The 15,868-nt window shown below is 40.5% G+C and overlaps 3 protein-coding genes across 3 annotated transcripts; 2 read left to right on the plus strand and 1 right to left on the minus strand.

Moving 5' to 3' along the window:
• Window positions 1-180: 180 nt before the first annotated feature.
• On the plus strand, window positions 181-9,835 carry LOC110056863 (uncharacterized). The gene is made up of 7 exons (XM_089291049.1): window positions 181-439; window positions 1,314-1,416; window positions 1,979-5,122; window positions 6,987-7,101; window positions 7,393-7,506; window positions 7,829-8,194; window positions 8,745-9,835. The coding sequence occupies exons 3-7, from the start codon at window positions 4,748-4,750 to the stop codon at window positions 9,383-9,385; spliced, it is 1,611 nt and encodes a 536-aa protein (XP_089147175.1). The 5' UTR covers window positions 181-439; window positions 1,314-1,416; window positions 1,979-4,747; the 3' UTR covers window positions 9,386-9,835.
• Window positions 9,836-9,965: 130 nt separating this feature from the next.
• On the minus strand, window positions 9,966-11,386 carry LOC110056571 (NF-kappa-B-repressing factor-like). Its single transcript, XM_020763080.2, has one exon. It carries the CDS (start codon window positions 11,370-11,372, stop codon window positions 10,431-10,433), a length of 942 nt encoding a protein of 313 aa, XP_020618739.1. The 5' UTR covers window positions 11,373-11,386; the 3' UTR covers window positions 9,966-10,430.
• A 60-nt stretch (window positions 11,387-11,446) lies between these two features.
• LOC110056570 (uncharacterized) lies at window positions 11,447-15,803 on the plus strand. The gene is made up of 2 exons (XM_020763079.2): window positions 11,447-11,925; window positions 13,855-15,803. Exons 1-2 carry the CDS (start codon window positions 11,478-11,480, stop codon window positions 14,379-14,381), a joined length of 975 nt encoding a protein of 324 aa, XP_020618738.1. The 5' UTR covers window positions 11,447-11,477; the 3' UTR covers window positions 14,382-15,803.
• Window positions 15,804-15,868: the final 65 nt, after the last annotated feature.

Raw genomic sequence — 15,868 nt, forward strand, 5'->3', positions numbered from 1 at the left:
ACGCAATTCGCGCAAGAATTATGGACCATTATCAGGGATCGCTTTTTTAGTTCTCGGATTTCCCTCGCGCTAAAAATCATAAACAAAATTACCCACTAGGAAATTCAATCCAGTGCCGTAAGCTGAAACCGGAGCTGAAGGTCAAACAAGGATTAGCCCCATTGTCATAACATATTTTTGTCTAGCTTTGATCTTGAAGTCACAAGTCTCACTTCCTGTATATCGGATATTTCCATCCAAGGGGTAATTCTGGAAGTCTCGAAGGACAGAGTTATGGAAAAAACAAAGACTCACCCAGTCTCGAGCAAGGGGGTCTTTTCATCGATATTTCTGTCTGTTATTTGCCTTTTGGGATTGATTCACGTCGAGATAGAACTTCGCGTTCATCGACAAAAGATTCAAGTCTTGAACCAACAAAGATTTCTATCGATCGCACGAGGTAAGCACCCTTAGATTCTCTGCCAATTTTAAACGCCAAATTTCGTGCTTGATGCAGTTTAAATCAGACGGTATAACTACACTGCTTGAGGTCGGATCTCCAGGCAAGGAAAAAAGCAAGTTGAAGTGTTCCTGTTTCCTTCAAGAAACAAAAATTTCGCTGGTAAAAGCGGTAGAATATCATACTTTTTATTGAAAGTGGTCAAAAATCTAAACAGTGAGAGAATAAACATTACCACAACAGGAAAACTGCAGATGTTTTTGGCACTTTCGAAATCAATTGATAATTGACGCGAATTGCGTTCGTTTCGTCCGAAATGGTTTTGAGAGTAAAATCTTGAATATACCGAGTTATAGCCGCTCAAGATCACGACGTCCGAGCTGAAAATTCGCTATTTAGAAGAACATTTATCTCCTCGGCCGCCAAGCTTTGTGTTTGAAATTGCAGCGGAAGTCAAATATTCATTCAAGTGAATATATGAAAGATCATATATTTGAACTGCGGAGAAAGATATGAAGACATCATTGATCATCGCAGTTATGCACACAATTTAAGCAGTTGTAAAATTAAAGCCTGAATAAAATTCAGGCCTTAAAGGGATTCGAACCCATGACCTATGCGATACCGATGCAGTGTTCTACCAGCTCCCAGATGGCTTGACAGCTTAGCTGGTAGAGCATCGCACCACTAGGTCACGTCGCCTTCTCCGAGGTCACTTCCCCGCTGCCTTTGTTTTGTTTGTAGATGTCCTTCCCCAGTGTTACTCAGTCTGATTTTAAAAGTGGTCTTGTCACATGCTGGGCTTCTGTAGCGATGAGAATCCAATGAGAACTTTATCTGTTTTGTTCATTCTCATGATTTTAATTTCACGTAGATATCAACGAATGTTCCAGTAATCCTTGTTTAAACGGAGGAACGTGTGTTGACCAAGTTAATACATGTAGATATATGTTTGTAACTGCCAGCCTGGATACACAGTAAGTCACTTCCAATCACAGATATTGTGTAAGTCCATAATACGCTGTAAAAGGGCTTATATGGAGTATCAAAATCCAGCAAAGAGATTACATTTAGCCCGTAAAGAATCATTTGCATTAAGGAGGGTCTAAGTGAGGTTCAATTGATAGCTGAGACGTAAGGCCTGCAGAATTTACTTTTACTTCTACAGCCAGTATGCCATTCCAGACCCATTGATTACTTATACTGAAAGTAGGGCATTTAATCTATCTAACCTAGATAGATTAGAAACATCTTTAAAAAGTAGATTTTTATTCAGTAGATTTTTAACTACGCATTATTTAGATTAGATTAGATAGATTTTGCACTTTTTGCCATTTTTCGGTTATAACGGGCTTTTTGCAACAGACAGTCCGATGCTACAAAATTTGTAGTTGTTTTTGTTATTATCATTGTTATTAATGTTGTCGTTTTTATTGTTATTGTTCTTGTTCCTGTTGTTGTTATTGATATGATTGTGACGTCATTGTGGCTGTGATTGTTAGTCAATATTGGCTTATTTTCCTTACTTGTGATTTTTAGCCTCATGGCAGGAGTATACGCCTGCATGGTGTGGACACAGCAATAGGGAGTTAATACAATTTGGAGGTGGTATCACACAGGCGGAATGCAAACAACGATGTTCAAATTGTGCGGCCATTAAGTACTGGTCTGGACCAACGAAAGCTTCTTACAGGTGTCTTGATCACACAAAGCGGACACCATTTACTAACACTAATGATGGGGCGTACCCACCTCACATGTTTATAAGGATATGATCCCCCATTTCGCGCTATCCGTTGCACGTCTCGTAAGAGACCTGAACCGGGTGGCGCATGGTTTGTTTTTATCATCCAAACCTAGATGGCACCACGTATACGCCATATTGGACAACTGATGATGAAAAGGTCCCTGCGTGTAAACACGATATAAATTCAAGTAGTTATTTCCGTATGGCACTCTCGCAGGTGCGAGCTTCTCATGTAAACACCCCCTTAATTCATTGCGAAATTGAAACGAAAATACTCCATGGGTTCGAGCTTATTAGTCTAGATTCAACTCTTAAGAAAGCGTACTTCTTTCAGATGAAAGCTTGTCGTATGTTTCTAGTCGTTCCTACTGTAGGGATCAGAGGAAATTTTATTATTGAATTTCTTTTCTGTTTCATATCATTATGTTTAGAGGCTCAGTTACCGGAAAGTATTTTCTGTCCACCATATAACTTAAAAACAAACATTTCTGAAATGCCAGGTCTTTCCAATGTAGATAATTTTGTATATGGCCCCGTGAGAATAGTCCACCAAAAGCCTTCTGACGAATATTACTTAACAAACGTTCTAAATCTCATATTCTCTAACCTTTTCCTAATCTGTAACTTTGCCAAGCTTAGCTTAATTGTTTATGCTAATAAGGGAATTTGAAGGGTGGCTTCAGATCTAGATGTTTCAAATTTCGAACATCATATCATATTGAGGGATAATTTCATTTAACGAAAGCCTTCTTGCGAATTTGTTAGTAAACTTTGCCAGCAAGTCAAGCTAAATTATTCACGTCATGCTAATAACAAAATTGTGAGAGTGGTCACGATTTTTAATCAAGACCTGTTGTTTGGCGCAGACTTTTAACAAGTTTTTGTTTTGTTTTCAATGTCGATGAATTTCATAGGTGTTAGAATCTGGTAGTGATACTGCAGATTGAAGTAAGTTTAGCAAATGATGACAACTTGGCGTTTATCTTTATCTTGGCGTTTAGCATACATACCGCCCAACATTTTCTACAGGTACTGAACCTTGCTAAAAGACAAGTTCGTACCATTTACATTCAAACATGTCGATCCTTAAATGCATTTAGTTATTGCACTCTGTATACACAAGCTTTAAATTTTACCAGGGTTCACGATATTCTTCTTCCAAGATGTCAGAATAAACTTCCTGTAGTAACTCTTTGTCTAACATGTGTTGTCGGTATGTTCTTAGTAAAGTTTGTAATATTCTCATTCTGACGTTCTTATGAAACAGGTTCTTAGAAAAAGAGTGTATTTTAAGTGTAGTAATACTGATCCAAGACGTTAGATACTAACTAGTAAGAAAAAATAAAAATATTCACAACCAATAAACAGGTGCCGTCCATTAGTTGCAAAGGAAATTTAATTATACATATTGGCATGCCATTAGTGCATATGTCACGTACAGGCCGAACACCAGCAGGTTCTAGGCAGAAGTCTTGGAGATAAGAAATATGCTCTCCGGGAAGTAAAAAAAAAGGTAAATGGCCATATACAGAGCAAAAAAGATAAACAATTACCGTATTTACTCGAATAAGCGCCGCGGCGCTTATTTAATTTTTCGTATCTCCGGTGCGGCGCTTATTCGAGGGCGGCGCTTATTCGAAGGCGACGCTTATTCGAAGACGGCGCTTATTTAAAGGGCTCATACCAAAAAAACAAAATATTTTGATTGTACAATTTAATTTACTTCATGAGTATTTTTCATGGCTTACAGGCTTGAAGTTAACCTAAGTTTTGGCTTTCATAACAGCCTCGTGAATACTTTTCTGCAGGTTTTCAACAACGCTTCACTCGATGTCAATGTCCTGACTGTTGCTGAAATACTCGAATAAGCGTCGCACCGCAGCTGCGGCGCTTATTCGAGGGCGGCGCTTATTAACTTTTCGACCCCATGTGCGGCGTTTAATTGAGGGCGACGCTTATTCGGGGGCGGCGCTTATTCGAGTGAATACGGTAGTGAAGAAGTCATATTTGTTAAAAAAATAATAATAATTAGCACTCTAAAAGGGACCTGCACTGACGTAAATTGACCTTAATACTGACAGCTTTAGTTTTCTATTCAGGCTGGCTCCGCCTTTAATAGTCAGTGTATAAATTAGTAGTTACTATCGGTTTTAGTTAGAGCCCTTAGGTGACTGCCAAAAAGTCTGTGATTTTACTCCGTTGTCTTTTACAAGGCAGACTTCAAAAAGGCGATTTGCCCCGTGGCATAATTTGACTGCACCAACGTTTGCTCTACAATAGGGTAAGGGTAACGAAGAATTGCTCGTGGTCCCGTTCTTCTCATTACCTTCAATATCCGTCTCATTGTTCCGTTTAATTTCTGGCTGAAAGCTCCTTTAGAGATATTAGCAAAACAACAAACAATGTGACACCCAATTACTGTCAGGCTGTCAACGGGTGGTGTGCCTTAAAAGGAAAACTTCTAATTTTTGATAAGAACATCACATTTCATTTGTTCATGTAATCGTCACGTACATAAACACACTTTCGACATCACGAACATAAAAGAGAGGTTAACAAAGATGCTGCAATATGGTTTGTGTGTCGCTCTCTCTCTGCTGTCTGCTGCAAGGGCCAACCAGAACGACCACCAGCCTGATGGCATCCCTGGTTTAAAGAGAGGTGTTCATGTGCAGGGAAATCGAGTATCCTACGGCAATTTTGCAGCGGACAAGTTTCATCGTCTTCAAGTATCAGTTGGTTCATCGAGTGTTGTGAGTAATTACAGAGAATGTGCTCTGAGCTGTGTTAACACTCCGCCATGTTCTTCGCTTAATGTGGCTTCGTCTCCTGGCTCAGACGGAAAATACCGATGCGAGTTGTTAAACGAAGACAAGTACTCGGCAAACCCAAGGCAGCTGGTCAGCTCACAGGATTACCACCATTACAGCATTAAGGTATTTAAACAGCACAATTTGACTATCACTCACTTTGAAATTTATACAATCATTTATTTAGCCTATATATAATTGAGTCGTGCCAGGTTGATTTGAAAGCTCATTAGCTTAACTAAACGGCCGGTGAGTAAATTAAACACTTCTTCTTTTAATCTGTATAATCGTCCAAACGCAATCTAAAACACAGACTACAAAAGGCCACTCTTTTCTTACTAATATAGTCCGTCGAGCTCTCAATCGACCTGAAAAAAATAAGGACTGCACGTACCTGCTGACTCGAGCGAGTTAAATGGGTATTTACACGTAACTAATACATAATATATTAAAGATACTAAATTTGAACTGCTAAAAGCTTTCTTGAATTCTGCACTATATTACGAAACCAGTTATCTCTAACACGGACCGATCAGGCTGGTTCATGCACATTCCTGCGGGGAGCTAGTTTGCCGTACAACAAATAGCTTCATTATCTAGTCTGCCTGTGTAAAAAACATTATTGCGAAAGTTCTAAGAACCGCAACTTTGAAAATTACATATGAATAAATTATTAGGGACACCACGAAAGAAGTAAAACACAGCTAATTTTATCAGAAATGATTATCACTTAAAAGGACATGTACAGAAAACAAACGTGTGAAAAGTTATCGCGCAAGTGTTTGGAATCACACAGAATGCGTTATTGACGCTAACGAGAACCGACCAAAAGTACCCAGCTTACTTGGTCAAATTAAACGCGGAATACATACATTTTAATTTATGTATTCCACGTTATTAAAATAATTAAAATAATGAAAAAAATGAGATAGAGCGTTGTAACATCTTCCATAAGCCTTGGGGACAATGAAAACTTTGTCAAAAAGCTGCGATTTCAAAGAAGAATTTTCAAAACGTTTAAGGTGGCTCACAACCTACGGGTTTGGCAGCATTTTTTGACAGATCAGTACCACAATTTTCTTTTTTTAGTTGATGCTATAAATGACAGCAGCTGGTTCAACAATGATTGGACGATTGTTTGATATCATTGTTCTTGCATCGGCTGAAAAATAATAAGCCGTAGTAGTATTGACCTACAGAGTAGATGTGCTGAAAAATGCAGGAAACTGCTGTCAGCCATCTTACACTCTGCTAAAACTGTATTGCTTGGTGTTATGTGATAGTATCGTTTCGAGTTTATTCCACATGACGATCTTGTGGCTTAAGTTTAACTTTTTTTTTGTATCGAAAAAAAACTTAACTTGTCTCTTGTTAGCTTATCACTCACTCACTCACTCACTCACTCACTCACTCACTCACTCACTCACTCACTGCCCGTCATGCCCACTGGCACACAGGGCAGCAACACACAGGACCTCCACAGCTCTCTGTCCCCGGCCAGCGTTTGGATGGAGCCCCAGCTGTGGCCCAAGCTCCTCATCTCTGCCCCGCTTGCGCTGGTCTGCCCGGCTTGCACTGTTCAGTGTAGTGCCGTCTTAGAAACCGAGTCTCTCTCCCTCCTGATGGCATGACGTATCCATCGCCATCGTCTCTGCATGGAGATGGCACCGATGCACTTTTGTTCGCACTGTATAAGCAGATCCTTGTTGGAAATAGTCTCAGGCCAGAGAATACGAAGGATTTTTCGCAAACTTTTCGTGTGGAAGGTCGACAGCGTTCTCAGATCACTTTCTCTCATTCGTCAGCTTTCTGAGCCACACAAAAGGGTAGACAGAACACAGCTATGGTAGATCTTGAGCTTAGAACGTGTTCCATACTGTGATGACCGCCACACATTGTTCAGCATTTTAGCTTGTGTACCAAAGTAAAACATCATAACTTGGGTCGACATGCAAATTATGCAAATTTATTATTATTTATTTTTTCATAGACACCATGCTCAAGCTCACCTTGTCAAAACGGTGCAAAGTGTGTTCCCAATTACAGTGAGGACGAATACCAATGTGATTGTGCTCCTGGCTACACAGGAAGACACTGTGAAACAGGTATAATTATAAATATTTGCTTCTTCCAGTTTTTTTTGTTTTTTTTCAATAAACCCTACAAAAACGTCGACCACCCTATAATAATTCATATTGTGACACACTATTGCAAAACATAAATATTGAATTAATCAGTATTTAATACCTGCATTATCTGTTCCTTCGAATACTTGAGGCGTATAATTAATGCTAATATTTTAGGTTTGGCAAAAATGTTATAATGTATTTCTTAGGAGGTAGGGTTGGGAGATGATTTTTTTGAAAATGACCACTTACATGTATTACTCTTTTCAGATATCAACGAATGTTCCAGTAATCCCTGTTTAAACGGAGCGACGTGTGTTGACCAAGTTAATGGATATGTTTGTAGCTGCCAGCCTGGATTCACAGGAGTCTACTGCGAACCTGGTAAGTACTTCATTCATTTTCGAATTTTCAATCAGCATGGCAAATCGCATCTTTATTAAATGCCATGGAATCAGCTCACCGGATTGCCTTAAAAACTCGCTCTACTTTTTCAATCAATCAGAAATAACACCAAAACCAATCGCAACTCGCACATCTTTTTCGCGCCTCGCCCAGCTAAATGTATTTACTACAAGTTTTGATTGGTTTACTGTATTGTCTGTGTCCTTTGTGATTGGCTTGAGTGATTACTCTGGTTTTAGTTTTACGACACTCGATTGAAAACCGCTGTAATGACAATGTAATTTTTATTCTACATTGACAGTGCAAGTGACGGTTACAAGTTCCTGTGTTGGTCTGTGGCTAGAGCAAACTAACGCAAGCGGAATCATATTGTCAAATACTGCCAACGATAACAGTGGTTACTCTTATCACAGTAATATGGACTGCCAGTGGAGCTTAGTTTCGGCTTCAATCTTAAAGTTGGAACTTACCTTCCATATTTTTGAAACTCAGCTTGATGCCGATTTCTTGTATGTTTATGATGGTGACTCTCCATCATCGCCATTGATTGACATTTTCAGTGGTGCGTCGTTGCCTTCGCCAATTACAAGCTCATCGAACAAACTTCACCTCAGGTTCACCTCTGATAATTCAAGCGAATCTCGTGGCTTTACAGCAGGTTACCGAGGTAGGTTGCATTTCCATTCCGCTGAAAGAACTATTTAACCAGGAATGATATTTGATGATCCCTTTATTTCAATAAGAACTTCTTTGATTATTATTAATTTTCTGGCATGCCGGAGGTGACCTTATGGCTGGTAAACGTACTGCTAACACAGCGCGTCTCTCCACCTAGGTGTATAAATAGGTACTGGTTAATTAAATGCTCGGGATAAACCTGCGATAGATTAACATTCACTCCAAATAGTTATCCTCAGTCCACTCAGGCCAAGATGCAGTATGGGTAAATATTTATTTCAATCCACACTTTTTCATCACATCAAATTCTTCTTTGACGGCAGTTAAATATCTCATAAGGAGCCTTGACTTTCCGGCGCACGATTAACCATACGGAAAAAAGAAAAGTGTTTTAGACTTTTTATTATTTGCCGGATTCTTTATAATCACTGAACAAGCTGGAAAATAACTGAGCAAGATATACAATACCTGAATTTTGAAAGACGTATTTCATAATTCACGATGTTATCTGTTTTCTTGTCTTTGGCTGTGATTATCAGCATTAACAGATGGTACCATCCGTCTCCTGAATGCTAGCACGCCATTGACTGGAAGGTTGGAGATATTTTACGGCGGCCAGTGGGGGACAGTTTGCAGCGATAGTTGGGATATTAATGATGCAAACGTTGTGTGCAAGCAGCTTGGCTTCCGACAGGCTACTCAAGCTTTTGGAGACGCCTCTCATGGCCAGGGCTCTGGGCCCATTTGGATGGGTGACGTCGCATGCTCAGGAAACGAATCATTACTTTCTGAATGCAGCCACCGCGGATGGGGAATCAATGACTGCACTCATAGTAAAGACGCCAGTGTTCAATGTTCTTATGAATCATCTTTGGTGCGTTTAGTCAACGGGGGAGCTAGCTATGGCCGAGTCGAGGTCTACTACAACGGAACGTGGGGGACAGTTTGTGATGACATCTGGAAATTCAATGCTTCCAGTGTTGTGTGCCGTCAGCTCGGGTTCTCGGGTGCCTTATCGGCCCTTTGCTGTGCAGCATACGGTGAAGGCTTGGATCCTATCTGGCTCGATGATGTCGATTGCGCAGGAGGAGAGGCCACTTTGCTTGATTGCCCTCATGCGGAATGGGGAATACATAATTGCAGACATCACGAAGATGCAAGTGTTGTGTGTCACCCTTAGATGATTAGCCGAGCACTGAGCGTAATAACTTTGCACATGAGTTATCCAGGACTGCAGCCAGCTTTATGAATTGTAGGCCTCGCTTACCGACCCGCATCATTTAGGGCCTGGGAATACGCTCCCCCAGGAACTCGCTTCAGATAAACACCTCCAAAATCCTTTAATTTCTCTTTCCAACACTTTCTGGCGATTTTCATTTTCGACGGTACTTTTAAGTACTGAAATATTAAACGATTTATCACAGAGAATGGAGCAATTTTCACTCATTACTAACAGGCACACTTGTTTTTAACGGCACATACACATATATACTTTGTGTGTTTTCCCGTCACCAGGCTAGTCAAAAGGACTCCCGAGTTTTCACTTGGTGGTGAGCCATGATCTCATCTGTTGTGACATGGTACTTGCGAGATTTAAAATGCAGCTGAGGTATGCTAAAAATTCTCTATCGCACATTCAATTTGCGATAGAAATATACGACCGGACAGAAAAGTTTGTAGGCACGGGCCTAGTAATGACGTTTTAAAATCTTGCAATTTGGTAGAAACAAGCTATCAATGATTCAAGATACAGTCAGATGTAACTGTAATTGCAAAAACTGTAATTGTAATTATTTTTTTCTGCACATAGATTGTAAAATTATATATAACATAAAAATATTGTATATTATGTTGTCACTGTAAATTACGCTACGATATTGTAAGTAATGGACAACGCTGTTAAGTAGTAAGTTATGTTAGTAAGTGGTATTAGTATATGTTAATATCAGTGGCGGATCCAGACTTTGAGCTGGTGGGGGGGGGGGGGGGGCGGTTTTGTTTTACTTGCCCTGCAGGCTTTTCTTCCTTCAGTCATTTCTTCTTTTTTCACCCAAAATAAGGGGGGACCCGGGGGGCCGGGCCCCTCCCCTAGATCCGCCACTGCGTATAGATTACGAGTAGTCCCTCTTTCGCTTAGTCCGTCGTGCGTGACGTGAAAGAAAACTACAAGAAAAAAATGGCCGCGTAAAATCCTGGGGGCGAGGTCCCTCCAAGCTCTTTGTCTATTAATCCTTGCCAACTACTAAGTACCTATCATCACCTTTACCGTATGACCTATGTTTCAATCCATACTGTTGTGAAACCTTATGTACAAGAGCTCTGTCCTCTTTGGACAGGTCGTTAGAAAATTTTATCTCTCGATCAGGACCACTAATAAACGACACAAGAACATCTTGAACAGAAGTTTTTTTCACCCCCGCCCCTTGGGTAGGGTCACAGCCCAAACCAAACTTCCCATCTGTACCAACCGCCATGACAGGCTCAGCTCGACCTTGGCCTTCTTTACCAATCCCTCCAGTCCCTGTCCAACCCATTTTCCGAAGTATTCGATTGCCGATGTTATCTTCGGCAATGCTCGGTGCCTTTTCGTAAGCTTTCGACACTAGTTCGGTTCTCGATACACACGGTGCGGATTCATGTGATCGCGATCCAACGCGTATAACCGGCTGACGAGGACGGAGAATAGCTAAAGCATTTCCAGCGGCGTTTCGTTTCGCCTGCTTTTTTCCTATCCCTTCGCCCACAGCAATCACTTTGTCTGCGATCGTCACAGCACATGAGCAAGATCCCGTGTCGCTGTTGATACCGAGATCGTCAAAAGATATCGTTTTCTTGGATTTTTGAGCACTCTCGTTCAGAATACTCACGGGATTGTTTTTCGTGCTTTCATCGCCCTCCTCAGGTTCGTATATCGTGAAATTTTCTATCAAAGGCTTTCGCTTCCTCACCGCTTTATCCGGTATCGAAATGACCGCCTTCGACTCAAGTTCACTCACAATTTCCTCTGTTTTAGCTGGATATCTACAACCTAGGAACTTCATGTTGGCCCAAACCATTGATAACGCTGACAACGTATCGTCCGGGTAATGATCTTTCCACGTTTCAATAAATTGCAATCTTGCCTTCCATTGCAAGTCAGTTTCCCACGAGCATCGCTTGGCCTCCATTTTGAATCTTCCAGAGACGCGGTTACCTAGCTCTTTTAGAGAAGTTCGCTGGCCAATGTTACAGCGGTAAACCAATATGGCCGCTGTTCTTTGGAAAGAGGCAAGATGATCGGAATCCGTGTTTTTAACCTTTTTTCCCAAAACTACATGGTTTTCACGAGATATGTGTTTACCCTATCATACCGTAAGAGCCCAAGATTCTTCTCATCGAGTTTTTACTCACGATTCTCACCTGCGTCAACTGTAGTTACTCGGTTAACGTGCGTTCACAGTCCTAGGAAATTTGGCAGTTATCAGTCTTCGGAACAGCCCAAGAAACAAGCAGAGGCTGGAGTTTCTGATGTATTGGATACGCCGCCTCATCATTCGCACACCAACACTATTTTACAAAGACTGCATGACTTGGAGGAGTCGTTTCGTGTCCGGGGGCACTCCGTATTAAGATGGGGTTTAAGTGCCCTGATCGTGGCAGGATTTGTTATTTACATTTTCCGTGAACCACTCAGAGAAAATGTCGCGGATGAAGTAGCAGATGTAGCGAGCAGATCTTTAGGTACGTAAGGAAAACTGGCTTGTGAGTAATAGTACGTAATAGTACCACATCTGACTCACCTGTGGACGGATCCACGAGAAGGGTTAAGAGTGGGTTTGAACTCCCTTCTCCCCTTCCCCACACCACTTCTGCCTACACTAATGGGAAACAGACTTATGAAAACCAACTAAACTCTTGAAATGTTCAGTTTACTTTGTTTGTTTACAACTTGTTCCCCCACGGGGGGGGGGGGGGGGGGTGGGGGGAACTACTCTGGAAAGTTTTGTAGAGCGAGGCTGCACCTTGAGGTTCAACCCCTTAACCCTTTTGTATACCACTTTGACAGGAAAGGTGCTCCTACTGTATACTCCTTTCATATACCTTTAATTTATCGGAAAAAAAAAAGATACCCTTTTAACATGCCTACACACTGCATTCCTTATCTAAACCCTTGCAATGACGTCAATGATCAATACTACAGGAGAACATCAAGCATTACCGACAGAGCCACCCCTTATAGGCCATTGTAGGGATTACCTTCCCTCCAAGCCCTCCCCTGGAACTTGTGGTAAGGTCTTTCAGTGTTTTTATGATCTGTCCAAGGAACCAAACCAGAAATCAAATCTAGATGTTAATGAGTTTCTGTTCTGAGCTATCTGAGTTATCTTCAAGCTGGTTATGAAAAGGCAACTTCAGTTTTTTTGTTTTTTTTGTTTTTTTATTATTATTATTTTTTATTATTATTATTTTTTATTTTTTATTTTTTATAGAAATTAAAGCCCTGGTGTAGACTATATAAATCATACCCTTTGAAGAGATGCCAAAGTTGTACTCCTAGCTGGCTTCAGATCCCCTTAGTGAAAACAACAACAGATAATAATTATGTGTGGCTTATGAACTAATTAAAATACAGCTTTATAGCCTTATTTGACCCTATGTGACCCCCTAGTCCCCCCACCCCCACCCCCAACCCCATCCTCCCCTCCAAACACTTCAGCATCTCACTCCTAGGTTTCAAAAGGGCCTGTTATTGTCCATCATGGTCAGAAACTTGACCCCAGTTCTGCAGCATGAAATAACTACTGTAGTGGTATTGTTTCTTGCCCGGGAAGGTATACCCTAACCAGTCATCACATTTACATGTAGAGCAATAAATGTAGATATTTGTACAGATATGAGCATGTTTAAACTTAAAGGCACACTGTAGCTGGGTCGAAATTCCTCCCATTTTTGAGATCCACCATTTGCATTTTATTTTGCATATGGAAGTTTCAGCTTGGATGCAAAATTTTGTAATGCTTAAAGATTTTTAGCCAGCCTAAACCAAACTGTTAACAGTTTCACATAAAATGTAAATTACAACAAACAATGGCAAAAACAGTAATTAATTATGCACTGTCAGATTATCAACAGGATTTACAGAATGAGATAAAATTTTGCAGATTTGTAAAAACTGTTGCCCTGGTTCATCTTCTAGTAAGCCATTTTCTGTGTAGAAAAGTTTTATTCTTTGACCATCACCTTCCTTGGTTCAAGCGGTTAGTGAAAGCTAAACATGGATGTGCAGGTAACTGCCATTAATTTCAAGCTACAAGTATTGTGTTCTTACTGGAGATTGACAAATGATCCCTTGTTTTCCTGGGAATCCCCATTTTATAGTGATATCCATCTTCTGATTGTTTGCTTTCTAGCTGGCTTGCTTGACTTACTGGCTGACTGATGGACAAATGGATGTACTGGTACTGACAGACTGACGGACTGATGGAATGACGAACTGACCGACTGACTGGTAAATGAACAGACGGGCTGCTGGCTGGCTGGCTGGCTGGCTGGCTGGCTGGATTGATTGATTGATTGATTGATTGATTGATTGATTGATTGATTGATTGATTGATTGATTGATTGATTGATTGATTGATTGATTGAATGGTTACAAATTTCCTCATTTAGCTGATGAAAACGTCATACAAAAGGCCAATGAAGTAACAAGAGCGGTCCTGCAAGATGTTCTTCACGATCCAGAAATCACAAAACTGGCGAGTGCCTTTGTGATGCACGTCTTACACCGAGATGACGTAAGGGCAGCCGCCATCCAGTTGACCCAACATGTACTAAGCGATCCTTCAACGTTGAATAAGATTGCTGAACTAGCAAGGACCACTCTCTCTGATCTGATGGCGCATGAAGAAACTAGAAAACTAATGCTTAGTTATGTCAAGGCTCTGATACTTGACCAGAACACGAAGGACGCATGTAAATTACTACTGGCGGAGCTTGTGAAGGATCCAGACGTCAAAGGTTTTATGGCGGCTTCACTGGGAGATCTGGTCACATCTTCCGTTGTTAAGAGTAGCGCTGCAGAGCTTGGCAAAAGCGTGACCCATCAAGTTGTTAATGACGCTGAAATTCAGCAGGAGACTGGGAACTTTCTGTGGAGAGCGTTGAAGAAAACATTTACTCCGGGGTGGTTTGGGTAGAGACTACTGTTGATCCTAGACGTCTGTTGAAATGTTGTTTTTTGTTTGTTTGTTTGTTTGTTTTCCTAGGCCGTTTCACGCACCGTTGGTTTTTAGCCGCGGATTCAAAAAAGTGATCACGTGATGACGAACATCTCTTGGCTAAAGTTTGCAGCACAGCTGTGGCAAATTCCTCAAAAGTAGCAAGTTCGAGGCAAATCTTGACCATGCGATGCATTTGACATCGTTCGAACTCTTCTCTGTAACATATCTTGAACTGTATCTTGCTAGAAAGTTTGAACCTCAACAAACTTACAAGCAAACTGTGAAGCATCTTCCCCGACGGCAGGAGATTCACTAATCACACGATCATGATCAGGGAACTCAATCGATGGCAAAATCAACAGGCAAATGTATGATAAAAAGAGAAATCACGACTGTATACGGATACCTCCAAAATTCACCTCGACTGCGCAGGCAATAGTTGAAAAATAGTTTGACCTGCTCATCGAATAAAGTATGTATGTATGTAGACAGTGAATATTTCAGATCAAATTTTATGGACCTTAGTGACATCGGATTTACTTTATTACAGGAAATTGACAAGTCAAGAAAATAATGAAAGTGAATTTTTGAAATTCACGTTCATTTAAATAGTGTTTAATAGCTTAATTGCATGAAGCGTTCAATTCAGCATCCTTGGTAACACCTTACTTTCCGCGGCATTGATTGGCACATAACCAAATTACCGCATTCTGTCCCAACGGTATAGCGTAAACTGCCCGCTTACAAGCCCTGGGCTTATACAACTTCGTAAGGGTTTTTTGATGGGCTTATAAACGGAGTGCCTATATCCGAGGGGGCTTACTGAACCGGAATAAAAAAAACCGTTTCGAAACGAGCTATAGCTGCACATGTTGACTGAAATAGGTTTTTCATTTACTGGTAATTAAGCTATAAAAAATCGTAATAAAACGAATTCAAAACAAGGAAAGCTAGAGGGGGGCTTATAACCGGAGGTATTTTATGGTTTACAAGTAGATGGGCCTATAAACGAAGAGACTTAAAAGCGGCAGTTTACGGTAGATCAAAAGAGTTTTGTGACATTTGAATATGACATGGATTAAAGAATAAAGAAATTACTTGTTTTCGCTTATCTCAAAGAAATGCTATTTCAGCAATGAAACACTGCAAAACATAGCACTGAAACAATTATATCTAGATTAAAACACAAAGGATTTATTATCATTATTGCGAGGTAAGAACAGTTAACAAATGTGGAATACCTTATGATAAAGAAACATATTATTTAAAACTTGGGGACGAAAATGTGCAGTTTTATTTTCGCTTATGGAAGATCATTACATAGTTATTTTTGTACCTTCAAAGACTTAAACTTACTCCAAACTTACATTAAAAGAGTTATATTTGTTCCTCTCACGTGATATGCATGCGGGTTTTTTTTTTTTTTTTCCTGCATCACTCAATCGTGCCGTAATGGTCGTATT

This window comes from Orbicella faveolata, unplaced genomic scaffold, assembly GCF_042242905.1.
Source record: "Orbicella faveolata isolate gen_17 unplaced genomic scaffold, um_ofav_v1 contig_24, whole genome shotgun sequence".
NCBI classification, from domain to species: Eukaryota; Metazoa; Cnidaria; class Anthozoa; order Scleractinia; family Merulinidae; genus Orbicella; species Orbicella faveolata.

Excerpts from the sequence above, each read along its gene's own strand:
- LOC110056863 (XM_089291049.1), top strand. The coding sequence starts at position 4,748 with ATGCTGCAATATGGTTTGTGTGTCGCTCTCTCTCTGCTGTCTGCTGCA. Across the intron at positions 5,123-6,986 it reads ACCACCATTACAGCATTAAG|ACACCATGCTCAAGCTCACC; the intron begins GTATTTAAACAG and ends ATTTTTTCATAG. Across the intron at positions 7,102-7,392 it reads AGGAAGACACTGTGAAACAG|ATATCAACGAATGTTCCAGT; the intron begins GTATAATTATAA and ends TACTCTTTTCAG.
- LOC110056571 (XM_020763080.2), bottom strand. The coding sequence starts at position 11,372 with ATGGAGGCCAAGCGATGCTCGTGGGAAACTGACTTGCAATGGAAGGCA.
- LOC110056570 (XM_020763079.2), top strand. The coding sequence starts at position 11,478 with ATGATCGGAATCCGTGTTTTTAACCTTTTTTCCCAAAACTACATGGTT. Across the intron at positions 11,926-13,854 it reads TGTAGCGAGCAGATCTTTAG|CTGATGAAAACGTCATACAA; the intron begins GTACGTAAGGAA and ends TTCCTCATTTAG.